Source organism: Mucor mucedo, assembly GCF_025094135.1.
Source record: "Mucor mucedo strain NRRL 3635 chromosome Unknown EV154scaffold_4, whole genome shotgun sequence".
Lineage (NCBI taxonomy): Eukaryota > Fungi > Mucoromycota > Mucoromycetes > Mucorales > Mucoraceae > Mucor > Mucor mucedo.
The window spans coordinates 68,810-96,723 of record NW_026252288.1 but is presented as its reverse complement, the minus strand read 5'-3'; the positions used below and the strand labels follow the sequence as shown (position 1 = coordinate 96,723).

At 36.2% G+C, this 27,914-nt stretch overlaps 11 protein-coding genes across 11 annotated transcripts; 4 read left to right on the top strand and 7 right to left on the bottom strand.

Annotated features, from left to right (window-relative positions):
- The first annotated feature begins 394 nt into the window (after positions 1 to 394).
- On the top strand, positions 395 to 1,397 carry EV154DRAFT_491427 (putative GTP-binding protein ypt1). The gene is made up of 4 exons (XM_051599550.1): positions 395 to 501; positions 576 to 696; positions 756 to 803; positions 878 to 1,397. The coding sequence occupies exons 1-4, from the start codon at positions 488 to 490 to the stop codon at positions 1,328 to 1,330; spliced, it is 636 nt and encodes a 211-aa protein (XP_051462973.1). The 5' UTR covers positions 395 to 487; the 3' UTR covers positions 1,331 to 1,397.
- A 4,515-nt stretch (positions 1,398 to 5,912) lies between these two features.
- On the top strand, positions 5,913 to 7,039 carry EV154DRAFT_491425 (ER lumen protein retaining receptor). The gene is made up of 5 exons (XM_051599549.1): positions 5,913 to 6,063; positions 6,152 to 6,411; positions 6,485 to 6,735; positions 6,809 to 6,841; positions 6,892 to 7,039. The coding sequence occupies exons 1-5, from the start codon at positions 5,973 to 5,975 to the stop codon at positions 6,899 to 6,901; spliced, it is 645 nt and encodes a 214-aa protein (XP_051462972.1). The 5' UTR covers positions 5,913 to 5,972; the 3' UTR covers positions 6,902 to 7,039.
- On the top strand, positions 6,822 to 8,431 carry EV154DRAFT_491421 (cAMP dependent protein kinase regulatory subunit). Its single transcript, XM_051599548.1, has 4 exons — positions 6,822 to 6,841; positions 6,892 to 7,194; positions 7,281 to 8,114; positions 8,200 to 8,431. The coding sequence occupies exons 2-4, from the start codon at positions 7,002 to 7,004 to the stop codon at positions 8,370 to 8,372; spliced, it is 1,200 nt and encodes a 399-aa protein (XP_051462971.1). The 5' UTR covers positions 6,822 to 6,841; positions 6,892 to 7,001; the 3' UTR covers positions 8,373 to 8,431.
- EV154DRAFT_598179 (coiled-coil domain-containing protein 55-domain containing protein) lies at positions 8,407 to 9,715 on the bottom strand. The gene is made up of 2 exons (XM_051607035.1): positions 9,183 to 9,715; positions 8,407 to 9,086 (listed from the first exon to the last, which is right to left on the bottom strand). The coding sequence occupies exons 1-2, from the start codon at positions 9,623 to 9,625 to the stop codon at positions 8,420 to 8,422; spliced, it is 1,110 nt and encodes a 369-aa protein (XP_051462970.1). The 5' UTR covers positions 9,626 to 9,715; the 3' UTR covers positions 8,407 to 8,419.
- Positions 9,716 to 9,833: 118 nt separating this feature from the next.
- Positions 9,834 to 10,865, bottom strand: EV154DRAFT_411122 (lysozyme-like domain-containing protein; the record flags this gene model as incomplete). Its single annotated transcript, XM_051595444.1, has 5 exons — positions 9,834 to 9,999; positions 10,078 to 10,231; positions 10,293 to 10,599; positions 10,660 to 10,717; positions 10,810 to 10,865. The coding sequence occupies 5 exons, from the start codon at positions 10,863 to 10,865 to the stop codon at positions 9,834 to 9,836; spliced, it is 741 nt and encodes a 246-aa protein (XP_051462969.1).
- A 2,171-nt stretch (positions 10,866 to 13,036) lies between these two features.
- Positions 13,037 to 13,231, bottom strand: EV154DRAFT_402803 (uncharacterized protein; the record flags this gene model as incomplete). Its single annotated transcript, XM_051595311.1, has 1 exon — positions 13,037 to 13,231. A coding segment is annotated over one exon (195 nt), but the record flags the coding sequence as incomplete, so codon positions are not given.
- Positions 13,232 to 15,556: 2,325 nt separating this feature from the next.
- On the bottom strand, positions 15,557 to 16,372 carry EV154DRAFT_558177 (uncharacterized protein; the record flags this gene model as incomplete). The annotated part of the gene is made up of 4 exons (XM_051605480.1): positions 15,557 to 15,775; positions 15,846 to 15,921; positions 16,215 to 16,292; positions 16,347 to 16,372. 4 exons carry the CDS (start codon positions 16,370 to 16,372, stop codon positions 15,557 to 15,559), a joined length of 399 nt encoding a protein of 132 aa, XP_051462967.1.
- Positions 16,373 to 18,375: 2,003 nt separating this feature from the next.
- On the top strand, positions 18,376 to 20,186 carry EV154DRAFT_210684 (uncharacterized protein). Its single transcript, XM_051594380.1, has 5 exons — positions 18,376 to 18,753; positions 18,852 to 18,965; positions 19,029 to 19,291; positions 19,374 to 19,426; positions 19,500 to 20,186. The coding sequence occupies exons 1-5, from the start codon at positions 18,715 to 18,717 to the stop codon at positions 20,048 to 20,050; spliced, it is 1,020 nt and encodes a 339-aa protein (XP_051462966.1). The 5' UTR covers positions 18,376 to 18,714; the 3' UTR covers positions 20,051 to 20,186.
- Positions 20,187 to 20,280: 94 nt separating this feature from the next.
- On the bottom strand, positions 20,281 to 20,442 carry EV154DRAFT_411235 (uncharacterized protein; the record flags this gene model as incomplete). Its single annotated transcript, XM_051595450.1, has 1 exon — positions 20,281 to 20,442. A coding segment is annotated over one exon (162 nt), but the record flags the coding sequence as incomplete, so codon positions are not given.
- A 691-nt stretch (positions 20,443 to 21,133) lies between these two features.
- EV154DRAFT_587561 (uncharacterized protein) lies at positions 21,134 to 22,546 on the bottom strand (the record flags this gene model as incomplete). The annotated part of the gene is made up of 3 exons (XM_051606810.1): positions 22,085 to 22,546; positions 21,591 to 21,881; positions 21,134 to 21,445 (listed from the first exon to the last, which is right to left on the bottom strand). The coding sequence occupies exons 1-3, from the start codon at positions 22,133 to 22,135 to the stop codon at positions 21,134 to 21,136; spliced, it is 654 nt and encodes a 217-aa protein (XP_051462964.1). The 5' UTR covers positions 22,136 to 22,546.
- Positions 22,547 to 24,178: 1,632 nt separating this feature from the next.
- Positions 24,179 to 27,882, bottom strand: EV154DRAFT_455723 (uncharacterized protein; the record flags this gene model as incomplete). The annotated part of the gene is made up of 6 exons (XM_051597348.1): positions 27,634 to 27,882; positions 26,535 to 27,574; positions 26,273 to 26,468; positions 25,624 to 26,195; positions 24,596 to 25,556; positions 24,179 to 24,391 (listed from the first exon to the last, which is right to left on the bottom strand). The coding sequence occupies exons 1-6, from the start codon at positions 27,703 to 27,705 to the stop codon at positions 24,179 to 24,181; spliced, it is 3,054 nt and encodes a 1,017-aa protein (XP_051462963.1). The 5' UTR covers positions 27,706 to 27,882.
- Positions 27,883 to 27,914: the final 32 nt, after the last annotated feature.

The following is a 27,914-nucleotide window of genomic DNA, read 5'->3' as shown; positions in this document are numbered from 1 at the left end:
CAGTCCAGCTAAAATCAGTAAAAGAATACGCCACAATATGTGTGCAAAAGAAAAAGTGATAAAGGTGATTGAAATCGCTTGTCGGCCTTTTTGTTTATTTATTTAAATGAATTCAACTAAATCGTAAAGAAAAACAGAAAAATTACGATAACTATTCTTTTTTCGTGTTGCTATGGCATTTCTATGGTTTATGTAAGCAAGCCATGTAATTTGGTACCCCGCTCAGCATTCACAAAATATTTTATCCAAATACAGGATTTTAGAATGCAAGAAGCCCCCTTTTACACTTTAGCTCAAAAAGCACGATTAATTTTTATAAACTACCTTTATACAAGTTTTTGATCTGATGAAATTGAGTATAATCGAGAGTGATAGAGTAGAAAAAGTAACACGTGAATAATAATTTGTATGGTTACTCATGACAAAAGCGGTAAAAAAAAAAAGACACAAGCCCAGTTATTATTTCTCTTTCTTTTCTCCTTTGTAAATGAATACAGAATAGTAAGTATTCGAACCTTCGAAAAGCACCTTTCCCTCCTTTTTTTTTTCTTTCTCCATCTAACATGTTCATGTAGCGATTACCTTTTCAAATTGTTGCTTATTGGAGATTCAGGAGTTGGAAAATCCTGTCTTTTGCTTCGATTTGCTGATGATACGTACACCGAGAGCTACATTTCCACTATTGGAGTAGACTTTGTAAGTCATTATGCTGTATGCGTATATCAGATTGAATAATTATTATTGTCCCCATACAGAAAATTAGAACAATTGAATTAGATGGCAAAGTATGCAAGCTCCAAATTGTAAGTTTATAAATATATCATGTGCATTGAACATATAGAGGACTAACCATGTGTGTATGTGGGGATGATCATAGTGGGACACTGCAGGTCAAGAGAGATTTCGTACCATTACTTCTTCTTATTATCGAGGTGCACATGGTATTATTGTTGTCTACGATGTCACAGACAATGAAAGTTATGAAAATGTAAAGGAATGGCTTCGTGAGATTGAGAGATATGCGTCTGAAGGTGTGAATCGATTGTTAGTTGGTAACAAGAGTGACCTTGAAGATAAGCGACAAGTGACTTTTGCCGCCTCCAAGAAATGGGCAGATAGCGTAAATATACCAATCCTCGAAACCTCTGCCAAGAACTCTAGTAACGTCGAACAAGCCTTTTTAACAATGGCCAGACAAATTAAAGAAAAAATGACAACGCTTGGACAAAATGGCGGTGCCAATAACAACAACAGTGATAAGATCAGAGTCACCAGAGGTGCTTCTATTCCATCACCTGCTGCTAATAATAATAATGGCGGTTGCTGTTAAATAATCAAATACTTACAATACTTTATCGCAAATAATAATAATAATTAAAACCAAATTATTTTGACAATGTTTATGTTTTTCTTAATGTCACATCAGAATACCAGAAAATCGGTCTTCACATTTTGCTATGTATACTTCCTTTTTTACACATCAAAGAGTGAACCAGTTCTTTTATGTAACACAGATTAAATCCTTTTATAGCATCGCAGAGGTTATACAGCGGCTCCACCCCCAAAGTTCGTTTTCCAATTTCATAAATTCGCTTTTGTCGCAGCCCAAAGTTCGCTTCTTGATTGGTCAAAGTTCGTTTTTTGTAAATCACCCAAATTCGCTTTGGTGGCACCCAAAGTTCGTTTTCACGTCAGAAGAGTTCGCTTTTAAAAATTACAGGATTATGAGATAATGTTATGAGAGATAATGTTATGAGAGATAATGTTATGAGAGATAATGTTATGAGAAAAAAAAAATGTTATGAGGAAAAAAAAATGTTATGAGAAAATGTAATGAGAAAATGTTATGAGAAAAAAAAATGTTATGAGAAAATGTTATGAGAAAAAAAAATGTTATGAGAAAATGTTATGAGAAAAAAAAATGTTATGAAAAAATGTTATGAGAAAAAAAAAATGTTATGAGGAAAAAAAAATGTTATGAGAAAATGTTATGAGAAAATGTTATGAGAAAAAAAAAATGTTATGAAAAAAAAAGTCACAACATATCATCTCATAACATTATCTCATAACATTTTTTTTTCTCATAACATTTTCTCATAACATTTTTTTTTCTCATAACATTTTCTCATTACATTTTCTCATAACATTTTTTTTTCCTCATAACATTTTTTTTTTCTCATAACATTATCTCTCATAACATTATCTCTCATAACATTATCTCATAATCCTGTAATTTTTAAAAGCGAACTCTTCTGACGTGAAAACGAACTTTGGGTGCCACCAAAGCGAATTTGGGTGATTTACAAAAAACGAACTTTGACCAATCAAGAAGCGAACTTTGGGCTGCGACAAAAGCGAATTTATGAAATTGGAAAACGAACTTTGGGGGTGGAGCCGCTGTACAATGCTCACAGCGCCAATTCGCAGCTGTACATTTTTTTTTGCAGGTTCAATAACTACTAGTAAGGATCTTCCTTAAAAACGGGCAAGAAAATATCCACAATTAGGCTAGACAAGAAGCGATGAACAAGGAGGAAGCTGCAGATCCTTAAAGACAATGTCTTCATTTTCCACGTCTACTTTTTTTTGCATTTACTGTCAACAAAAACATCTGGTTTTTTTTAAGTGGATGTTTATATCTACTGCTCATTAGTTCAGGTGTATCTTAACATTTATATGATGTATCGCAGATGAATACAATGAGAATTCCAGAGATGATCCAACGTTCGTCATCCCATTTCAAAAAGTAGTAAAGTTATAAGGCGAAGTTTTATCCCATCCATTCAAAGAGAAATATCCTCTTTATACAGTTACCTCTCTTCACAAATCTTTTTATTCTTCAATCATAAACAAAACAACTTTTCTGGGATTAAAACAGTGTGGTAAACAATGCTTTAACTATAGAAGTTGTGCGTAAACAACATATGGATTCTAATCATTTTTACAATTAGAAACACTACCATTTATCTCAGTGCCAATTGCTGACTCGATCCATGTGCGTAACATGGTATTTTATGCATCAATTCGATAATGTCTGAGGAGATGGATAGGTTACACACAGTCATACAATGTATCTCAGTGTATAACGAAGTATGGCGACTACTTCTCATTCTGTGTGAATGAAAATCTTACCACGTTAAAATGTAAAGTATAAAGTATATATTCTTTTATTTTTATATTGTAGTGATTGCAGCTATAGAACCAGGAAGAGATTCTAGAATCCACCTCCAATTAACAGAATAAACTTTCCCATAAATAATCATCTTACATAATAATCATAAGATTCGTAAACAAAAAATAAGTAATCGTAGCAGGCATGGCGAATGCGCCTTAGTTTTTCTTTTAATCTTCTTTGGAATCAAATAGATCTTAGTTTTGACTCGCTGTTTTTTCTTTTTTATCATTTTATTCCATTTTCTAAATCCCTATTTACAACATATATCACTCGGTAATGATAATAATAAATAAATTGATTTGGCGTTCTATCATGTGCTTTTGTTTACTTTTTCGTTTAAGGAAAAGTATCAATCTTCACGTCATGTCAAGTCACGGAAAGCCACTTACACAAAAATAATTTTCGCCAAAGAAAAATGGTATAAAAACGGGTCATTTTTCTCCTCTTTCTCTTTTTTTTTTTCCCCCTAATTCTCTTATGCCTAGCATATGATGCGATAATCGCCAACTACTTCGGTAGGGTTATCGTATAATTTTTGGAACTGGGCTGAAAGTTCTAATCCACTTCCTGCTTTCGGGCGTGTTGAAACGGGCGGGTGGCTTCCCATTCGATCCGCAAATACGAATACGAGTGCATCAGCAAGTATGAAACGAGCACATCAGCAAGTACGAAACGAGCGCATCAGCAAGTATGAAACGAGCGCATCAGCAAGTATGAAACGAGCGCATCAGTAAGTATGAAACGAGCGCATCAGCAAGTACGAAACGAGTGGATCAGCAATGTTCAATCAATGGGGGGTTTCTCCAGTGTGACAGCATCGGGAAGTGTTGAATGATTAGACTTTTGGCCCTATTTAATTTTTTTTTTTTAAATTTAATGAAAATGAAAAACAAATAATATTGTGACCTCTTTTTTTTTCTTACACTCATGCATGAGTTGTCTCCAAAAAAAAAACAATTATTTTCTTGTCTTCTAATTGTAAATGTCCTTATGATGGGACTGACTCAGTTAATAAAGAGCCTTTTATGAAAAGACAAAAAAGTCTCACTTGTACCCCCATGCATTTGGTTTATTTTTTGACATGGACTAAACATGAACCCCTCTATATACATCAAGCAATTATGTAACGCTGTCAACCACCCTCACAAGAAACGGTTGAAAATAGAGTGATTTTGGTTAAAGAAAGTCTTGAGTGCTTTGAAAACTAACTACAAACACATTTGTACTTTGACCACTTTCATTTTTGTGGTGTATATAAGGGAGAAAATGGGAGGAACTCTCTATGGTTAATCTCAGCATAAAGTTATTGTATTATCAGGGGGGTGAGCCTAATTCGTATAAATTTAGACTATGGTACCATTGTGTCTTTCATCATACTCATTAATAAATCTCAGAATGCAAGTGCAAAGTTAATAACTTTAATATGACACTGTCTCAGAAACCATTCTTTTTTTTCAGAGGTGACCTGGCTAGTAAAGCGAATCAAGATTAGAGAGAGTACCAGGAAGGCGTTACAATTTAAAATCTGAGCAAATATCTTTCAATCATACGGCACAATACGTCCACAAAAAAAAAAAGATATAAAAGGGGCTTATTTTTCATTGATGTTGAGGTTGTATAGTTTAAACGAAAGCCATGCTGCAAGGTAGCAAGCCGAGAAATTTATAAATTATAAGTAAAACTTAGAAGATCACATAAAGGTTTTTTATTAATGGTGCAGTCAGCCAAATGGAAGTCTAAAAGTGTTCTGTATCACATCAAGTGAAACTGTTATGATAACAGTATGCGCTACTTTGCTTTTCAAGCAAAAAAAAAAACAGAAATCTTACAATGAACACTTCACACGCCACTGTATACATCAAACTTACACTAAAAATGCTGCAAGTATAAAATGATGAGAGTTCTAGAGACTGTGCTGATCGTGTTAATTATCTCTGTTAGTTTTTTTTTTTTTTTTTTTTTTTTTAGATGAACTAGAATTAATAAGTGTCACCAGCTTAAAGTGACATCAATTACACAAGCTGTCACTAGAATGTCTTTCAATTGCATTCAAGTAACCTTCAAAATAATCTTGAAGGGACTTTTTTTATGGAGTTTGGTACTATCTCGACATTTATGAACGGGAATATAGTCATCATTGGGCATGTACTGATCAGGGTGAGGTTTTTATATATATATTGAGCACGCTGAGCTTCATGCCTGTGTAAATAAGACCGAATTGAACAAGACACAACATGTACCGCCCGTTACTTTTTTTTTTAAAAAAAAAATGAAGCAAGTATTGTCAATGCTAGTATTCCAAGGTTGAGCGATGGGATCATTAAAGTAACTCTTCTATGACATGCGGTTTATTCAGTAACAGGTCAAGACTGGGGCTCCTGGTGCTCCAAGTAGCAAAGAAAACAACTGTACCTTCAATAGAGTAAGCGTTTTATGTTTCAGTCTATCTCTGCTTTTTTTTTTTTTTTTTTTACATATCAAGGTTGGGGGAACCTGTTTATTAGATCAAAATCAAGGAGTACGTTTTATGCTTATTTGTTTATGTCACAACATAAATAGTTATATTGCAACGTTTTTTGTATTATTAAAAAATAGTGTTCCTGCTTTTTAGTTTGGACGGTTTATGTTTATCCTTTTTGTCAACTATAAGGTACGATTTTATTCCCCCATTGTTGCACTCTCGTTGATTTTCCAGGTCACACTTCTTTATACTCTTTCTTTTTTTGTTCTTTGAACATTTTCTGTTTTTTTTTTTTTTTTGTTTCTCTTCCTTTTTCTCTTTACGTAAAACCCACAAATGAATCTATTCCGGCTAGTCGCGGATTTGATGCATCTAGCCTCTATTTTTATTCTGTTACTGAAAATAAGAAAGACACGTTCATGTGCAGGTAAAAAGATCGTCTTCTTACAACGATGGGGATTTAAAGGGTAGGAAGCTAAAAAAAAAAAAAAAATGTTTTTTTGTTTTGGGAAAAGGTATATCTTTCAAGACACAGTTACTCTACTCCATTGTATTCTTGACTCGTTATTTGGACTTGGTTTTGAAAAAGGTGTCCATCTATAACACGACAATGAAGATATTCTTTATAGCGTCCTCTATTTATATATTATATCTGATGCGCTTCAAGTATAAAGCCACCTATGATGCTGGATTGGATACGTTTCGTATTGAGTACCTCTTGGCCGGATCCGCCGTACTTAGTTTAACAACGTCTTACATTTATACGGTGGTGGAGGTAAAATGTGTTTTTTTTTATTGTTTATTTTTTTTTTTCAAAGAATGTAAATAGATAATTTACCCATTAACAGATTTTATGGTGTTTTTCAATTTGGTTGGAAGCGGTTGCTATTTTACCACAATTGTTCATGTTACAAAGAACGGGAGAAGCAGAAACGATCACAACACATTATCTTTTTGCTTTGGGGGCATATAGAGGATTATATCTATTCAATTGGGTATACCGATATATGGATGAGGGACATACGGATTGGATTGCTTGGGTAGCTGGTATCATACAGACTGCATTATACAGTGATTTCTTTTATATTTATTACAACAAGTAAGTCTTTAAAAATAATGAATATACGTATTCCATCACATATTTCTCAACACTGGAGTTATATATATCATAGGGTTTTAAAGGGCGAGAAATTTGAATTACCAAAGTAAGTTATTTTCAGTAAAAAGCAAATCTCATTGGTAACATTTTTGATAGGATGGTATAAATTGTCCGAGTAGATATAATCCTTGTCTTACCCATAACCTTTTTTTTTTTTTTTTCTTTTTCTTCATCATCACATCTTTTTCTTTATACTATTTTAATAAATGCCTGGTAGTAGTGTTCACCCATTTTCTAGTCATAATTCTTCTCTTCAAGAATACCAGAATTTTATAAATGAATTGAATGATCAGGTATCATCGGAACAACCTGAAGATATACTGCAATTTTGTTATGATTTCTTTCGTATAAAACTATCAGAAGAACGATCAAAGACAAGACATCCAGATACATTACATGGTAATCATAAGGGTTTGATGATTTTGAATAAGAAGAAATTAACACCTCCCCCCCTTTTGTGAAAAAAAAAAAAAACTATTGAATAGACGTTGGACCTCATCCAAACGACGTTCTTATGCAAGAATCCACGCATACTACCATTCCAACCTTACCAGAAGATCCAGCAGATGAAGAAGATTTTGTTCCAGATGAGTTGCCAAAGTTTCAGTCCGCCAATATACGTAACCGTCGAGTATCTGTCAGTGCTGAATCGATGCAGCCAACAAAAATGTCCATCACGCCATCCTCATTACACAAGACCATTCCTAAAACGGAAACAGAAATTAGCATGATTATCCAATCTTTACGTTCTCACTTTCTTTTTAAAGCACTGGATGAAGATCAATGCCGTCAAGTGATTGATTCGATGCAAGAAAAGAACTTTAAAACAGGTGAAACCATCATTGAACAGGGCGCTGTCGGGGACTTTTTTTATATCGTATCAAGTGGAAATGTAGACTGTTTTGTCGATGAAAAGAAGGTGACAAGCTATCAACGAGGTGGTAGTTTTGGTGAGTTGGCTCTCATGTACAATGCACCAAGGGCTGCTACTTTAAAGGCTACAACAGATGTCGTCGTTTGGGCATTGGATCGTATTTCTTTTCGCTCTATTCTGATGGAAAATAACGCACACAAGCGTAGAATGCATGAACAATTTCTAGAAGATGTTCCACTTTTTAAATCACTCGAGATATCCGAAATTCATAAAATTGCTGATGCCCTTGAGCCTGTCAGCTACATGGATGGTGAAATGGTTTTGAAGGAAGGTGATACGGGTGATAATTTCTATTTAATAGAGTCTGGTGAGGCTTTATTCTATAAGCAGGTTGGTTCTGAGCAGCAATTAGTAAACAAATTATCCAAGGGAGATTATTTTGGAGGTAACAACTATTTATCCCATCTTGCAAATATATATTTAACATTCCCCCCCTAACCCTAATGTTCTTACATTTTAACCATATTTAGAACTGGCATTATTGAATGACAAGCCTAGAGCTGTCACAGTCATTGCAAAAGGAAATCTCAAGTGTGTCACTTTAGGTAAAGCCGCTTTCACTAGATTGCTGGGACCCGTCATGGATATCTTGAAGCGCAATACCGCCAATTATCATGCTATTCTTAAAGACGCTCAATCTTAAATAATAACAATTTTTTTTTTTTTTTTTGTGGTGGTTTTTTTTTTTTTTTATTTTTTTTTCTCTTGTTTTTCTTCTAATTTTTGTTTCTTTCTTGCCATGTAACGATCCCTTGCACTCATAGCAACATCCTCTGTAGTACGTTTTGCAGCGACTTTCTGCTCGAATTCTTGACGTTTTCTTTCTTCTTCTTGAGCCTCCTTTTTCTTGGTTTCGATCAATTGTCTTTCCATTTCTTTACTCATACGTTCACGTTCATCACTGTTCTTTCCACTTCTTCTCTTGGAGTCGTACTCTTCCACCTTCTTGCGTTTGTATTCTTCGTATTCATTCATTCTTTCCTTAATACGATCATCTGAAGAAGCAAGTGATCCCAGTGTACCAAACTTGGGTTTGATATTTAAACCAGCACCCAAGAGTTGTCTCTTATCCACAATCTCATTGTTATCGTTCAACATCACATCCTTGCCTTCCTTTTCTGCCAATTGCACGAGTTTGTCGTCTGTCATCACAGTTGGACTCTTTTCAGTTGAAGAAGAGCTTCTTTTGTCTTTCTTCTTATCGGCCATGTGTTTCATCAACGCTTGATGTTCTGCTTCCTTTTTCTCAAGCACCCCCTTATAAAATGAATCCATGCCTCTTGTTTTATCAGCCACTCTTTCACGTTCCTTTTCCTCTCTTTCAATACGTTCTAATTCCGCCTTTTGTTTCTTGAAACTATACAACATGGAAGGGGATTAGAGAAAAACGCAACCATGGCAGACTCCCCCCCCCTTTCGTAAAAATAATAATAATAATAAAAAAACAACTTACGATGCCGTCTCATAAACGTCCTTACCAGCAAATGCGTCACCTTCCTCTTCTCTCTCTCTTGCCACCTTCTTTTCTTCGGCAAGGACTCGATCGCGCTTTCTAATTTCAGCCATTTCCAATAATCCACTGATATATTTTGCTTTTTTATCGGTAGGTTTCACAGCGTCTTTCTTTTTTTTTTCGGCCTCTTTCAGATCGTCATAGACGGCGTCATAATCAAAAATAGAGGGATCTTGTTCTAGCGCTTTCGCTTGTTCTTGGGCGATTTTCTTGGTCATGGTATTGTAATTCGAAAGTTGTCTGTTCACGAGTGTCTTGGCCTTTTGACCCTTGTTCTTCTTTTCTTCCTCTTCTTCTTCACTACTTTCATCGCCAAAGGCATTACGGCGGCGTAAAGGTGTTGTAGCTGTCTTTTTTTTCTGAAGATTTAAACCGAATTGCATATTGTTAATTTTATAAAAAAAGAGAGAAAAAGAAAAAAAAACCCCGCCCAAAAATAAGTAAGTGGGGGGGACCAGTACTCCACTCTTTTTATAGGAAGAGAGGGAGAGAGATAGAGCAAAAAAAAAAAAAAAAAAAAAAAAAGTCACATACAATCCCCTTTCATTCTAAAGAGGCTTTTGCATAATAAGCATGTTTTTTATTTTAATTTTATAAACAACGCTTTGCATCCGTCACCGAATCTTCATTCCCAGTAATTGTTCGTTCAAAGTTTTTAAGCTTGATAGGTACATTCAAGTCTTTATTGTACTCAAAGTCGTTGAGTAACGTTAAAAAGTCTTCACTTCGAGTAGCACTGGCAGGCCATACATCATCACTTTCAAAAAAAAGAAAAAAAAATCTTTTGTTAAAAACCATTCCTAAATTATTTTTGTTGTTGTGGATAAACACTTACGGATAACAACACTGCAGTTCTCGACGTGTTGTCAAGAACCGTTTCAAGAAGGATTCTTCGGGCTCATCGGTCCCTTTAGGCCCTGTCAAGGTCAATACCCTGACAATATTGATATCAGGTTCAACGTATTGGAAACCATGTTGGATAATGGTGTCTAAAAAAAGGAAGATCAATCATGGGGCAGAACTTTTTTTTTTTTTTGAGGATGAGCTAACCATAAAAAATGGCTTGACCAAGAGGCGAATGAACCCCACTTTGAGCTGCATAGCGAGCACTGGGTATCATATAGTTTTCATAGACCCAGTCTCTTTGTAATTTGGAAAACGCGTGACTGGGGTCACAGGCTTCTTCTTTCCATGCTTCACAAAAACCTTCCAATGAAGACGTATTTCCTCGGTTCTTTCGATCACAGTGAGGTAATGCGCTGATCTGATGAATAGCCTCTAGAAAAGGCGCTAATGTATTATTCGGGTCCTGTAATGTGTAGGATTCAATCAGGGTTTCCGAGTCTCCCGTGCCAGTCTATTTGAGAATTATCCTTAGTATACACGTTGGTAGAATAATAAAAAAAATGATACTTACAGTAAATCCTGCATAACCACTGGTGTAACCTCTCAAATCATTGATATCATTACATGAGCTTTTTTTTTATATCGAACAATGAAAAAAAAAAAAAAACGTTAAAAAAAAACCCCCCCCCCCCATATACACATACTTTACAACTTAACTTACGCAAAGGCAAAATTAGCATCTCCGTCTTCAAAAACGTTTGTAATTAAACTAGCCATGATGGCAGTATGGGGATCAATAGCATCCACTGGAGGCAATTCACTTAAATCATAAAATGTGGTGCCGTTGGTGGGCGTCACACAACCTTTTTTAACAGCCTGTTGTTGTGTATTTTAAATAAGTAAGGTTAGCCTTCCACTTTTTTTGTGTGTGCTGTTGTTTGAACAATGGGGATGCTGACCTCTTGACTTGATATAAAATTAAATTTATCACAGATGTTGGAACCTGCTTCAAATTTACCATGACAGGCTTTACGAAAGTCTTCAGCTTGATAAGAAGATTTGGCTAATAAACAGATGGCCAAAGAGGCAACCAAAAACAATTTCATTCTGTATTTCAAAAAAAAAGAATAATAAAAAAAGAAAGAAAGATATATATTTAATGTATTTTATAGGAGTTTTTTTTTTTTTATGATTATTATTATTATAAAGAAACCCCTCCCTCCCTTTCTCCTGTTTTTTTTTATTTTATTACATATATGAATATACTAGTTGGGGAGACAACGAGTTTGAATACAACAATTATCTTCTGTACGATAGATACATGTATTTGGACAGGTATCATCCCAATCCAAAGCTGGACAATCATGACATTCCGAACGATGCTCTTGAAGTTGTTGGAGTACCTGCTTGGTGGCTACCCTGACAAGTCCAGCTTCGGCACATGGATCAGGAGTTGCACCCGCAGCGTCACGGCTCAATGGCACGGTTGCGGCTACTGGGGAGACGATGTCGTCATGTGCTTCTACTTTTTGGGCAAGACGGTTTAATGGGGCAGCAGATGGGGCGGACAAGGAAGGGTAGTATTCAAAGATAGGAGCAGCTGTCTTAACTTCTGCTGTCTCGGGAGAAATGGTAGATACGCAATAAGGAACATTTGTATTAGCACAGTGACCTTTGGTCTCTCTTGAACAAGAATATCCTTCAGGGCAAATGGGACTACACAGCATTAAATAAAAGAATGATTGTTAACAAAAGACACAAAACAAATTGGACCTTCTCGTATCCCAAAAAAAAAAACTTTTTGTTTTTACCAGGCTAATAAATAAAGTGGACACATGAGTTCACCCCCTACCACTGTCTCGGCAGTAGGTGTAATTAAAGCCGCTTCAGAGATCCTAAAAATCATGTCAAATTAATTTTAATTATCTTTTTTTTTTTTTTCCTCCTCGTCTCATACGTTGTAGTCGGAGTATCTCCGGGACAGTAACCATCTACTGCAAAAGGACAGGGTACATCTGGACGAAGGCATGAATCAGGACATTCTACAGGACTTTTTTTTTTTTTGAAAAAGTCAAAAATGTTAGTCCATTTGTCTTCTGTATATATATATAAATATTCTATTACCAATATCTAAAGATCAATGGACATATTTGCACTGGGGTATGAGCAGGAACCTCGGTGATGAACGAAGGTGTCTCTGTCACACCAGAGCCATTCATTAATGAACTGAATGTACTATAATAAGGATCGTACGTTGGGAAATAAGGGTAAGGATATCCTTCCGTAGGGTACACAGAGTCACATTCTTCCGTATAGGAAGAGGGACACCAAGGTTGCAGAGTATAAGGACAGGGTTGATCCATTGGGTAGACACAGCTATCAGCACATTCATCAGGACTATACAGAGAGTTTTTTAAAAAAAAGGTGAATATACGAAACGAAATAAGAGCCTTCTCTCTCTTTTTTTTTTGGTCTTACCAAGGTATAATGTATTGAGCACAAAATATATCATCCGGTTGAACCGTTGTAGTGACAAACTCCAAACTGATATCAATGTCAGTGACAGTTTTAGCACAAGAGTGACATTCATGGTCGCCCTCTGTATTGATTCCTCCAACAAAGAGACCCTCATAGTAATCATCGTCACCTTGATAATGATCATGCTGTCCATAGCCTTCCCCATGATGATGATGATGATCATGTTGCTCACATTCATAGTCCTGTTCATGGCCATGATTATGACCATAATGATCACCATGGCCATATCCATCATTATGATCATGATAATGACTCTGATGCTCGGCATGTGTACAAGGGAAATCTTCATACGCTTGAGTCCATCCTTGGGCCTCCAGAGAGTAAGCTACACCCCAGACCTCTTCATTTGGACGACCCCCATTTTTATAACCTATGCCTCCATTTCGCTTAGGATGAGCATGGTTTACGTTACAGACGGCTTTACCACTGCGAGGACAACAGGAACCTGCGTCTGGGTAATGACAGCGCCCAGGACAGTTTGTGGGACAGGGTGTGACTTTACATGGAGCAAAAGTTTGACAGACAGGTTCACAGACGGGTTCACTTGTAAATGGACAACACGGTGATTCTTCATAGGTACAGAAGAATGGACATTCCTTGGGACTTTTTTTGAGATAGTTTTAATGCATGATGTAAACAAATAACCCTTTTATACAGATGAAAAAAAAAAAAAAAAAAAAAAAAAAAAACTTTACCATGTACTGCCTAGACCTTTACATCGAACCGTTTGACATTGTGTAGATTTGCAAACGGGTATACCTGCACCTTCACAACCATTACTATTAGGATACACACACTCTTCATTGGGTCCACACTCTGGACATTTTAACTGATAATCTGGACATTGATTATTGGGTTCTGACAAAGACAAAAAAGGAAAAATTGTTAGAAAGGTCAACCTCTTTTATTGTAAGAGCAATAGACAGGGAGGAAAAGTCTCATACATACCAGCAAACGCGTTCACAACTGTCACTAGTAGAACAGCAAAACTAATACAAGCCTTTAATTTCATGATGATAAGATGAACAAAAAAAAAAAAAAAAAAAAGCGGAAAGCGATGTAAAAAAAAAGTGAGATTCTTTTTATTTATTTATAATGGCAAATTTGACGTTTTTCAATTTGTCTAAAATCAGCTTTTTTTTTAAACATAGGGCGTTTCTATTTCATATATAAAAAAAAAAAAGTTTGTTTTCTTTTTAAGCAAAAAAATCGATAGAAATTTTAAGCCAATCAGAAACGCATACATGTTGTTTTTGTGTGAGGGTGAGTTAAATTAAATTAAGATATTCATTTTTTGGGTTTGTATGTGCGTGTCTCGATCGTGATGCTACGCCATCAACAACAACAAAAAGAAGAATTGAGATTCTTCCTCTAAAAATATATATTTTTTTAATCAAGTCACCTGATAATAAAATTGAATTTTTTTTTTGGCAACCCCCCCCCCCATGAGGCCCTTTTCACGTCCTTTCACTTTTATGTTTCTATATTTATACATATTAGAAAATGTCTATTCATCCTTTTAATAAAAAAACAATTGTTTACTTTGCTAAATTGTCGTGCTTTTTAAATAGAACATGTCGCATATATAATTGTTTATTAAATATGACGGCCCTGTAAAGGGCCGTCATCAAAACGTTTTTTTAAACGGATGGAATGGGGCGTGCAAACCCTTATATAAGATGACTTGGCAACAGAAAATTTGGTTGCGTTTGGATCCCGGGAAATAGAAACAAACAAACCATTTGTTTCTTTTTATCGATTTTTTTTCTGGCGGGTGTTTCTTATAAGGGCTCCGATTGAGACCTTTTGGTGAAGTCAGCCATTTATAATAGTTTAGTGACAGCGTTCTTTTTTGAAATTCTCAATTCCTTTTAGAGCTACTAATATGATTTCCATTCAACGGATCTAGGGTGGCAATGAGATATTTCTGTAATACAAGTCAGACACTTGAGCTTTTTTTTTTTGGTCGCCTTTCTGTTACTTCTCCTTTCAGCTTCAATAATTTTTGAGTGGCCTATTTTTTTTTTTTTCTGCATGTGTCGCTCCCAGTTGAATCCTGCATCGCCGATAAACACACATACTCTTTCTGAAAACCCCCATACCGACAGCCATTTCATTCAGTTTTTGAAGCGAGATTAAATAATTCGTGCAGCATCCAATTGCATTTAGTGTAGACTTTTTCAGCGACGACAGTCTAAATTTTTTCTTTCATGTATTTCCTCAGTTTACTTTCAAATATGTCAACGCCTTGAAGCAGTATTGTAAAGCTAATTTCTCTTCCTAAATGCTAACTTTGTCACATGGATTTTTTTTTTTTACAACGAAATCTAGGAGCAAGTCAGTTAGAGTATCATCAGCAGTAGCGCTTAAAAAATGCTTATCTAGCGTAAAGTGCAGTTACATAAAAGTTCTAAATCAATCCCAGCAGTCGGACAAAAAAAAAAAAGTGTGCCTGAAAATATAAAAATAAAATATGATGGCTTTTTCTACTCACCGTTGTCATCATTGTTAATATTGATTATTTTCTTGAAGAGGAAAAGGACTCATCTTTTTTTTTTTGTCAAAGATAGATTTTTTTTTTCAACTTTTAAAAAATCTCTTGCTTTTAGCGATATCTTAAAAGATAAAACAACTTTAAGCCCACTGCTGCTGGGGGTGAAAAAAACTACTATTTTGTGCTTATGTAACCGATTTTAAGTGCCACTGCTGGGCTTATGCTTTTATGTTCCTGATTTATCTTACTGTTGTCCATTTTTTTTTTTTTTACGGATCCATTCATCTTGGGAAGACTTCTTGTCTGAAATCGTTTTGGCTTATGCTTTTTTTTTTTTTTTTTTTTTTTTTTTTGTAGATAATTATAGTGTAGACCGTAATAGTTTCATAATTTTAGTCGTCATATAACATGAGAGTTTATTTTTTAGAAAAAAGCATTAACATGCATATGCATTTTGTAAAGCTCTCAACCTTCTCATCTTTCTTTCATTGACTTCTTCATCATTTCTGATATCGGCTCTCAAGTCATCGATTAATTTTTTTAAAGCCGCGTTGGTGAAGGAAGCAACAGGGCCATTATAATCCGTAGTAGATGACAAACAAGTGCACCAGCTATGGGCATCTTGATCCAATCGACTTTGGCACAGGGAAATGTCCTGCGTTTTCAGAACTGTGTTTAGTATTTTTTTATAATTAACAATTGTAAAAAAACACTTGTTTACTTACATAACTGACTTCTGCCCCTTCAACGCGACGAGGTTTTATCGACACATTGTAGAGTTTTGTGCACAACATGTGGTAACTGTTGTGATAGAAATGATAAAACTAAGAGGCATCGGCTTCATTGGCAAAATGAACATGCCCGAATCTGCGAGAAGAGTAAAATGATGTGTTAAAAAACTACTTTCATTTATGACAGATGTTTACATGGTATTTACGTTTGATTTATGTCAAATTTATAAACATGTATCGGTTTTTGGATTGAACATTTTTTCAAAAGAGCCATCAAGTCTGTGTCTGACATTCCCTTTAATAGAGAACCTTGAAGGAAAATGTGGCATTTGGGTAATCCACAAGACACAAATGATGTCATACATCAAATTGACAGGCGTCTTGATGCTGTCCTTGTCCTCTTCAAACAGCTCGTGGAGAACAGATAGTGGATATTTAAATCTTCAAATAGAAATTGTAGTTAGTATAAAATAATTTTAAATGTATACGACATACCCTTCACCACTATCCATATCCACCATCTTTAGGGTGAGGTCTTGGCGCGCACACGAAGCAGCAAAAAGTCCTTTCACGGACTTGTATGAAGCGCCATTAAGCGCCAGTCGTTTCGTTTCTTCCCAAAGTTTGCGTGTAATTCTTTTTAAAAAACTAAGTAAAGGAGGTGCGATGGTCGTTCTTTAAAAAAAAAAGGTGGGTGGTGGTTAGTGTACCAAGAATACAACTATAGTGTAGGGTATTGGAATTATTGTACTTTTTCACATCTTCAAAATTAAACTCAAGATATAATAAATGTTAGAAAAATGATTAGATACTGATCTAACGCATGGTATGCTCTCAGGCCTATTGAAATCATTTTAATCCTAGAGAAATGGAGAGACTTACGACACTTATATGACACTTGGTAATTAAGATTTAAAAAAAAAAAGTTGCAGGCAAAGATTTATTTTTTAATGAGTATCGGGCTAGGAGGTGCACAGGCCGTTCTATTTAATTAATTAATTAATAAACTATTATATATGCGACATTTTTTTTTTTTTTTTTTTTTTTTTTGAAAAGTACGGCACTATTTACTCTTTTTAGACGCGACAACTATTTTCCTGAATTGTGCGACACTCTTTTTTAAAAACATACGGCACACTGTTTTTTTTAAAAAAAGAAGTGCGACACTTTAATTTTTTTTTCTTGCGCCGGCAAAAGGTGTATCACTGATATCAACGAAAAAGGGCTATATTCTCATTAAATCAAATTCAAAAATAGGTATATTTGTATGCATAAGCAAAAAAAAAAAAAAAAAGTGCTTTTCTTTCCATTAATCTTCATCGAACCCCTTTAAATGAATCAAAAGATGGCTTCTTTTACAGTTATTCATTACGGTACGCTCAGATTTTTTTTAGGGGTACACAAGGTAGGATTGTCATTGCCATGATGTAAATCTTAATGATAAAAACTAGACAGGGGGAGTTTTGGACCGATTTGATTTCGCCTTTTTTTTTTTTTTGTATCTTTTATATCAGCCGATTACCTGATATTCATTAGGATGCGTTACTTTCTCACTCGTAGTTTGTCTCTTAAGAACACCCCTCCCTTCAGCAATAAGACATTGTCATGAAAGAAAGTGTGTTTACAAAAGGCGAATTATATAGTAAGAAACAACTTGGTGATATCATCAGCGCTTATTTTTTGGCGCAAAAAAAACACTATAAAAATCATGTTATTCAATGTGGCAAACTTTAAAAAAAATTGCATGGCAAGTATGTCTATCTCCCTGTCGCGTCAATAAGCTGTAGATATATATATGTAAAAAAGTGTATCTTTATGATATGGTTGAGCAACGCAATAATTATTATTTTTTGATGAAAAGAAAAAAAAAGTGAAGTGATAGCTGATGCTTATATTTCGTATAGAGAGGAAGCATTGAAAAATAATAAAATGTTTGTTTCTAGATACGTCAGACTGCAGGATAAAAATTGTTTAAAGTTTGAACAATAAAAAGCATGGTTACACAAATATTTCAAGTGCAGAAGAATGTTCAGTGAAGTGTGTGTGTGTGCACTTCTTTTTTTTTTTCCCCTGAGAAGAGAGAAAGAGAGAGAAATTGTATCTATCCCCTCTTTATTGAATAATGAACATGGCAGAAATGTATGCATCTATCACATGAACAATACACACATACACACACAAAAAAAAAAAAAAAAAAGGGAATACCCATCGATCTTTGTTCTATTTCACTTTTTTTTCATTATTTTTCTTTTACTTCTTCTTAACAACCCAAAAATAAGCATGATGAAAACCTTGTATTTTTTATCGGTGATGGCTCTATTCATGTACACAGTCTCAGCAACAGATTGCATTTCAGCTGGTGTAGCTTGTGATCGAGAAGCTTTTGGATTCGGTTGTTGTAGTAATCATTATTGCGATTTCTTTGAACGTGTTTGTAAACCTTTTGTAAAACTTTTTGGAACGGATCAACCAGATATTTAAAAACCGGAACGTAAAAAAAAAAAATTTGTGCCTCTCTCTCTCTTTTTTTTTTTTTTTTTTTTTTTTTTTTACTTTTTCTCTTTCAATAATAAAAGCTCTGTTTAAAAATAACCATGGCAGAGTATAAACAAAAGCTCTATGAAATTCAACGAAGACAGGAAAATCGTACCTGCTTTGACTGTCCAGCACCTAACCCTCAATGGGCAAGTGTAAGTCATGGTATTTTCATTTGTCTCGATTGTTCGGGCGTACATCGATCTTTTGGTGTACATATTAGGTACCCTTTTCTTTTTAAAAAAAACCTCGATGAAAAGCTTTGCCATTGGAAAAAAAAAAAAACTAACATCTCGTTTTATAAAAAAGTTTTGTACGTTCCATTAGTATGGACAAGTGGTTTGATGACCAACTGAAAAAGATGGATGTAAGTCTTTTTTTTTTTTTGCCCTTTTTAAACGCTTTTACCTCTCCATCTGTGCTCATGTTTATATTCCCTCTCCCCCTTTTTTTCATCTTCTATAGATGGGTGGCAATAAGAATGCAAGAGACTTTTTCGAATCTCAACCTGATTACTCTCCCTCCATGGCTCCACTTCAAAAGTACAGTAGTCGATTTGCTGCTCTCTACCGTGAAAAGGTAACCATGAAAGCAACTCTCCCCCATAAAAAAAAAAATTAATCTTCTTCCCCCTCCAAAAAGTTGGCTGCAGAGGTAGAAGGTAAAACTTGGACTCCAGCACTATCCAAGGCAACCGCCACACCCGTTGCCACCTCTACACCCGCACGTACTGTCACTACCGCCGCTACACGATCCTTGGGTAGTCAACGCAGTAACGGATCGTCCGGTAGAAACTCGCCTGCCTTTGGTAGTGATTTAGCTGCTGCCGGTGGATTAGTGAGTGATAAAGAAAGAAACGAGACTTATTTTGCTACATTGGGACAAGCCAATGTCAATCGAGATGCGTAAGTCCCCCCCTGTGTGAATAAAAAAAAAAGACACGGTTTGCCGTTCAAATAACACCACCTCTTTCATTTAAATATATAGTACACTTCCTCCTAATCAAGGTGGTAAATTCACAGGTTTCGGAAACCCCGCTTGTAAGTCCATGATAGAATAGAAGAAACCAAAATTAGGATTTAACCCCCCAAGATCCCCCCCTTCCCCCCTTAGTTGAAAGTCCATCATCTTCTCGAAATGCAACACCAGGTATTGACGATATTATAAACGATCCGATGCAAGCATTGACAAAGGGATGGTCTCTATTATCTATGGGTATGGAAGAATTAGGTAAAGTCGCTGCGGAGGGCGTGAAAGTGGCAGCTCAGGGCGCTGGTCAAATCGGACGTTACACCAATGAGAATTACATTAAACCTGCACAATCCCAATGGAATGATCCTAATTTTAGAAATAATGTCACGGGTTATGTTCAGACGTTTGGTGACAAGACACGAAGTCTTGTGAACGACTCGTTGAGCCAATCCAATAGAAGTAGCAGTAGTAGTAGTTTAAGAAGTAACTATAGTTCCTCCAATCATACCAACAACCATGATGCCAATGAGGACTTTTTCAATTCTACCATTCATTCTTTACAACAACCCCGTAGTGCATCACCCGCTGCTGCTCAACAACAACCTGCTAGAACAAGAACTCCTCTGAGAGAAGCTTCAACAGTAAAGAAGGTTGTCAAGAACGATTCGGATGATGAATGGGAAGGCTGGTAAACATACAAAACAAAAACACTATTACTTAGACTAGAGTCCGCTAATAACGATATATAAAAATATATAATTTGGTTTTTTACTCCAAGTTTGCCAGGACTTTTTTTTTTTTTTTTTTTTGCGGGTCAGAATTTTTTACTTTTGCAGTTGTGAGCTGCTTATCTTTTCTTTAGCATGTGCCTCTGATGTTTCACTACTCATAGAATTATTTTTTGGGTAAAAAGCCTTGATAGCTACTTATAAATCCATAAGTTTCTTAACGTCGGGTTCCAATAGCGCCAATCCAAACTGACAGTGGTGCATAATTCATTTTGGACCGCTTCAAGTTCTATGGGATCAGACACTGGCATCTCGTCCATTTCATTAAAACAATGCATGTACTCATCTGGTACGTTATATATAGTAATATTCAAAGGGCTAAATAAGAAACAGGAAGTGTTTAAAAAATAGAAGTCTAGGAAATAAATTAAATATTTCCTCTATTTATATGCTTTTTGATGTTGCGCTTCATCTTCTGGGAAAATCTACGATATATTGTAAACATTAAACGAAATTTAAAGTTCTGTTTTTATTAAATAGAATAATATAAAAAAAAATGATGTACCAGGAGCTCGTGTGATGTAAATCAGTAATGTGATGTTATACGTTAATAATCAAGTACCGTAGTATTCCGAGTGAATAGTTAATATAATAGTAGTAGTGATATAGGCTTGATTGATCAGGATTGTTATTAAGAAAGTAGGAGAGACAAAAGCTGAGGGCCAGGTCTTTGAAAAGGCTTCATTACCAGTCACCTTACCGACGATCTTTTTGCAATAGTGCGACCCGGATAGATGAGGATTATATGTCAGAAAATAAATATGATTAAATAAGAATATTTATCTTTTATAATCACAATAAAATATAAAGTAGAAAAATAGAATGATGTTTTATTGATAGAAATATGATAGTTTATATAGTAAAGATAATTTAAGTTAATGGCTAAGTAATATAAGAATGATAGGTTTAGAATTGTTGAGGAGGCACCTTTGAAGAGGCACCTTCAAAGTGGCACCTTTTTGCATCTTGTCTTTCGGTCCTTAAACCTTAAGTATTACACTTTTCAAGGTTACCCTTGATCTTATCACCAGCCTTGACCTTACCAGGAGAACCACTGAGATCATGTTCACCTTCAACGCCATCTTGTTGATGAGGAGAGTTCTTTTGAACAGGAGAAAGACCTTCATGAAGAGGGACACCAGCATGACGAACACCTCTAGAATCATGAACACCAGGCTCTTCAGGGTTAACACCGGCGGGATTGTGGGTACCAGTGGTCTTGTTGTGGTTGGCATAACCATGATCGCCCTTGAGTGCATTGGCAGCGCCACCGGCATGAGTGGTGTTAGGATCAGTATGCTTGTTGTGTTCATGAGCACCGAGAGCGGCAGCACCAGCACCGGCAGCACCAGTAGCAACACCATTGAAATTAGGTAGCCAAATCCAATTTATTTAAACTAAAAAAAAAAAAAAAACCATAACCATATAAGGGCTTAGGAAAAACAATGTTCTCCCACGAAGAAGAAACATACTGTTCGTTGGTCTTTTTTAAAAGCTCCGCAAGGTTGTTCTCGATATCCTCCATTATTCTCAATTTCTTTTCGTCCTCTTCCCAGCTGACATCGACAGATGAAGATGATGATTCGGCGTTGTTATCAATACCTTCTGAAGAAGGGGAGTCGTCTCTGTAGCAGATCTTTGGCGTGGTTGGCTTCGTTAAAAATGCTATGTCGTCTTTCTGTGCAGTTTGTATCATGAGTTTAATAGCCTCAAAGTTCCAAGTGACCATTCCTGTCTATGGAGAAGTAATCGGTTGTTAATATATTATAGATAAAATGAAAAAAAATTTTTTTTTTCTACTTACATTTTTTTTTTTTCAAAAAACATGTTTTTCGTTAAAACAATACACACCATGGCCAAAACAACCCAAAGAAATGACAGCAGTCAAATGCTGTCAGCGATCCCAGCACCATCGTCATTGGAGAGAGGGATATTTACTTCTTTGAGACAAGCATGAACCGTAATCCCATTAATAAGCTTGGTTCCCATTATTCTCAGGTTTAACTTGTCGAAGTGACATGATAAAGAGCATAAAATGCTGGGTGCCTTCTTCGTTGTAAGGAAGGACACTAGACCAATGGCGGAGTGAGCTTTCTCTTAAATAGTCGGCTTTAATTTTGTCTTTATGCGATACTTTGGTAGTTGGCTTGTCCTCACAGAAAAACACATCTTCAATACCAGCGGAGTTTCGTAAATATGAAATCCAAACGAATGGCCTTTTCATCAATATCTACGAAACCATTTCGCTTCACCAAGCATCATCGCGGTAATTGCATCACCGATCATGCCTTTTTTTTTTTTTTTTACTGTCACAAGATAAAGTATTGACTATAGAGGATAGTTTCCGAATGGCATTCTGATCTGTAAAAACTTGAATAAGAGTGACACTGAAAAAAAGAGATAATACGTTCTTACCCTTTTTTTGTTTTGTAACCATGTTTTGACCTGTTTTTTTTTAAAAAAAAAAAAAAAACAGGTCAAACAACAATGCCATATACGTTTACACGGTACCAATCTTCATTGTGTTCTCCTTCAAGTCATTCCCCATGGTACAATAAACACCTAAACAAATTAAATCAGTCAACTAAACATTACATATTTACAATCTGATACGTACAATTTCAAAACTGCCATCTTTATAAATGATAATTCAACTTGAGAACTAAAAAGATCAATTGCATTGACAGTAGTATAGAGGCTGTTTTTACTGGTGCATTCGGATAGAGTTGTCAAGATTTCGTGCTCAGCCTTGGTTAATCTTGGATGTAGCTGTAGTCCTGAATCAATCAAAATCGAGTCAATTATATCCTTACATCTTGAGGGTATTGCTCTTGATTTTGTCGAATCCAGCACCTGTTTATCATGGAAGCTGTTGGTTATATTAGTTACATATTTGCATAGAAGAGGTACATATTTTCAGCTTAATATTTACTAATATTCGACAATTATTGCTACTTTTCCTCCTGTATCAAGCTTCTTTACTTTTTTTAAATCAAGCCTTTTTCTCCTTTTGGAGGGGCGAGGAGCGGAGTCACTATCTGTTTCAGCTTCGACAACTTTCTGCGCAGCAAGTTCTTCTTCTTTTGCAGCTTGTAAGCTGAAACGAGCTTTCAAACGTGCAAGTTTTCTTGCTAATAAAAAAAAAATGCATTATTAAAAAACTGTACAAATATATAACTTTAATTGTTATACCTCTGACAAGTTCTTCTTTATTAAAATTGAAACTGGTCTAGAGTCTACGACATGACCAACCGTTAAACGCAGTTGCTTCGCTCGTTTTTTGAGGCCCTTAGAATTCGTACTGGATGATCCCAGAAATCTGATCTTTAGTGTCTAGACCTCCGTATTTTTTTTTTTTTTTTTCAAACATCTATTTTTTTATATATATATATATACCACTTACAGGAATTCTGGGGCTATCAGCCAGCCAGCCAGTATGACTAACACTATTTACAGTGTAATCACAGCCATTCACAGAGTTCCAAGCACTCCCTGCCCTTAGGGAAAGTCGCCCCTCTCCTATAGCAAAGACTAGCCACAACCGCCCATCTATCTTTTCTTTTTTCAATTTTAACGTCTTTTTTTGAAGCAAGAGTCACTACTAAACTCACCTTTTTTTTTTTTATGTTGGTTGCTTTCATACGATAGAAAGTTAAGTGGGGGGAAAAGGGGAGAAAAGAATAAAGTGTGTGAACCCAGCTTTTTATTTGTAGACTGATAAACAAGAGCTTATGTCAGAATGATTTAAATTGTTTCATGTCTCATCATGTTTGGGACTTTACTTAAAATAGAAACACTTGGCAAAAAAACACCCTCCCCAAAGCAATTTCAGACAGTGAAGCAAACATCCTATGAACTTAAGACGATATGGCATGTCCATCAGGACGTGTAAGACCATCATGTGATTCTAAAAAATTACGTTTGAAAAAAAAAAAAAAAAAAAAAAAAAAAAACCTATATAATTTATTTATTTTTTTAACTATTTTTCCAGACACACACACACATACACTCATTGTGTGTGCGTATTTTAATTTAATTTATGGGATGATGGGTAGTAATAAATGGGTTGGCAGCCAAAACTCTGATCAAAGGAGGACTTCGAATGGGATCTGCCGTAATAACGACCTTGACAAAATCAAAGGGTCTTATCAGCTGTCTTCCTTCATTTGGAAAGGTACATTCCTTTTGTGTGATACAAGCATCTTCACCCTGAATAGCACGAATAGAGGTAGATCTTCTACGATTCTTCTTTACCATCTCTTCTTCTTCTTCTACCTTTGTCACTAAAGGCATGGATGGTTTAATCGAGAGTCGATTGACTTGTTCCACCACATCCTCATCCTCATCACATTCTACATCGACTAAAATTACATCCTCCTCCTCCTCCTCAGAAGAAGAATAGGAAAGATGGGTCTCCACACCGGCATCAACGGTTGCTTCACCTTGTACCCAGATTAAATGAAGCACATTCTCGGTAGGTTTAAATGTATGTGACTTGAGAGGTAAATTGGTGGTATGAATTCTTCTTTCGAGACCCAAATGAGGTACGATGACATCAAAGGCATCTTCTTGTACACCCACGACAATGGCGTCTTCGATACGACTGGTGGTGAGACCCGAATTATCCGCCAGATAATACGATGAGAACATATGTTGTGTCTGTTCATCAGCGTTTTCAGCTGCTCTGGCTTTGACGTTACAATGTTGAGCGGTCTTTTGAACGGTCTCGGGTTCCATAAAGAAAAACGAGGAACCATTGAGAGCGGCTTCCAATTGACGATGGACCAAGACATCGGCATAACGTTTGGTAGGACATGTGAAATGGGTATAGAGTGGGACAGCTAATGAATAATGATGGTATCGACTGATATCAAAGACACCTGTGCAAAAGTATTTCTCTTGACTCATGGCCTTCATGACCAAGGTAGCGATCACGGCCTTGGCTTCGAGGTTATCGATGGCGTCAATGGAATGTTGTAAACTGCCCGATGTTTCGGGTCGAATCTGATAACCCAGACTGTCCAGGTATCGCGTCAGACCGCGTAACTTACGTTCGTTGGGTGCGGCTTGGTTTCTTAAAAGTGCGTGGTCTGGGAAATGACTGCAGATCTTTTGAGCTACTTGGGTGTTGGCCAAGATTTGGAATTCACGTAGGATTTGTTCGGATTCCAATTGTGTGTGTGCTGAAATATGAATTGGGGTGGTGTTCTCTCCAAATTGAATATCGAGATGGGGACGCGTGATGGATAAAGCATGTTGACTTTGGTTTTCATGGATCAGTTGAGAGATGGAGTACAGGGTTTGAATATCGGATAAAATTGTGGCATCGTGTTCAGTATCTGTTTCACTATTGCCTTGACTGTAATCAAGCATGGCTTGAATTTCTTGTCGTGTTAAAACTGCCTTCGAACTTTACGGGGGGATGTTAAAAACAACAATTGCGTCTTTTTTTTTTTTTTTTGGAATAAAAAACTTACTTGATCACTGTCTTTCCATACCAGGTATCTACAATATCTCCCGTATTACGAATAGTCCAAATAACAGAGAAAGCCAATCGATCTTGACCCGGTACGAAATCCGTACATTCATGTCGAAGTTGATCGGGCCATAAGGGGACACTTTCTGACATGGTTTGATAGACATCGATACCACGAGACCTCGCCTCTTTATCTAAAGGGGAATCAGCACCTACAAAAGCCGTAATATCCGCCACATGCAATCCCACCTCAAATGTCCCTTCTTCTTTGACCGAAGTGACAGACAAGGCGTTCTCTAAAAAGCCACCCGCGTCATCCAACATCGTGATGGGTTGAATGGATCGTCGTAGATCACGACGGAGTTTGGATTGGATCTCGCGTTGGATGGACTCCGGGTTGAGTAAATTCGTAGGGAGCTGACGAAGAAAAGATTCAGGGTAAACCTGGGTAGTGAAATTATTATCGGCTAGGATCGCTCGTAATTGAACTCGTGTGTCTCTGACTGGACCCAATTCATTTTCAAGCACACCAAATGGATGCAAAGAGGTGATTGGCCATCTTTTGATGGATCCCTTTTTTTTTTTTTTAAAATAATAGATGTTAAAAAAAAAAAATGATTTGTCATTGGACAGAAAAAAAGAAGCCTTACCAAAAAGAGCCTGTTCTCAAATGCGTCACAATTTTCAATGAATCCAGAAGGAGCTTGTTCAACAGGGATGGCAATCAAAGGGACACGTTTATCTGTAGGTTTAAACCAAATGATACGTGGTACCGAACTATCGCGTTGTCCATCCTCTACACCATTTCTTGACCTCTTGTTACTTGGACGAGTGAGACCCAGCGTGCTTTTAAATAATAAAAGAAAGTTAAAAAAACAAAAAAAAAAACAAAAAAAAACTTTAATTTTATACCCAGAGAAAACTTGTTTCTGCGCACGATCCAGGATAGCCACGACGACACCACAATGCTTTGGTGTAACACAATCGACATCTTCTTCACCACCAAAAATGATCTCCTTTTCATCTTCTTCATCTGGTTTACGATCAACGCGCAACCCATTATTTCTAGCTAATTTTGCTTCTTCCTTTTCTCGTTTCTCCAACATGACTTGTTCTACCTCGATTAATTTGATGGCCACATGGTCCCCCTCTAAAGCTCGATTACGATCACGTGAACCACAAATATAAATATCCGCATTGATATCTTCACAAAACACATAGGCGTCGGAACGATTTCGTTTATTAACACGTAACAGACCACTCACGAGCACATTGGATTTCAAATGAGGTACAACAGAGGAAAAAGGGAGATGAGAAGCAAACAACGGTTTTCTCTGATTGTTATTATTATTATTGGTCGTCGTGACGCTAGTGCTTTCAAAACTAGTAGATCCAGTAGAAAAACGATGATTATTGACGACGCCTACGGTTGAATGAGGTCTTGAAGATGTTGTTGTTCTCCAATCTTGTTGTTGTTGACGAGATGAATTTCTCTTTAGATCAAAATCATCCAATTGTTGTTGTTGTTGTTGAAAGGACATACGCTTTCGTGCATCATGTTGACTTACGTATTGATTGGGTTCGGATAATCTACGATTTTGTTTGTCTTGTGTACGTGTGTGATTTGTCTCATAACGACCTCCACTTAATTTAGCTTCTGTTTCAGCAAGTACATCTGCTCTGGATCTAGGTTCATCCTCTGATTTAATCAAAGGGGGAAAATTATTAAAATGGGTGACGGAGGAACGTTGCTTTCTTTGATATAAAGGAGTGATAGATTCACGCTGTTGTTGTTGATGTCCAAAGCTTTGTTGTTGTTGTTGTTGATAGTAGTAGTCTTCTTCATTGACGGTGTGGAGACCACGTTGTCCCTTGCTGTAGGTTTTACTTGTACGCATATCAGAGGAGGCAGGTCGTCTTTTCTTTTCAATCCAATCAGATCTTTTGGAGTTCTATTTTAGGTGTTAATAATATAAAGGGTAAGGATCTCTCTCTCTCTCTCTTTGTTTACCTCTGGGAAGTCAAAAAGACCTCGCGTAGATTCAGGAGCGGTCTGACCTTCCAAGTCTAAATTGTTATCCATAATTGATGTGTAACGAATGGAATGGATTTAGATGGTTTTATTTCAGTGGGGGGAAATGAGAGAGAGAGAAAAGAAGAAGAAAAAAAAAAAGAGAGAGAAAGGGTAATTTTGTTGTATAAAGTTCAAGGAGTAAAAAAAAAAAGAGAGAGAGAGATGCAATAAGGAGAAAAAGGCGGGTAAAGTAAATAATAAAAAAAAAAGGGGGGGAG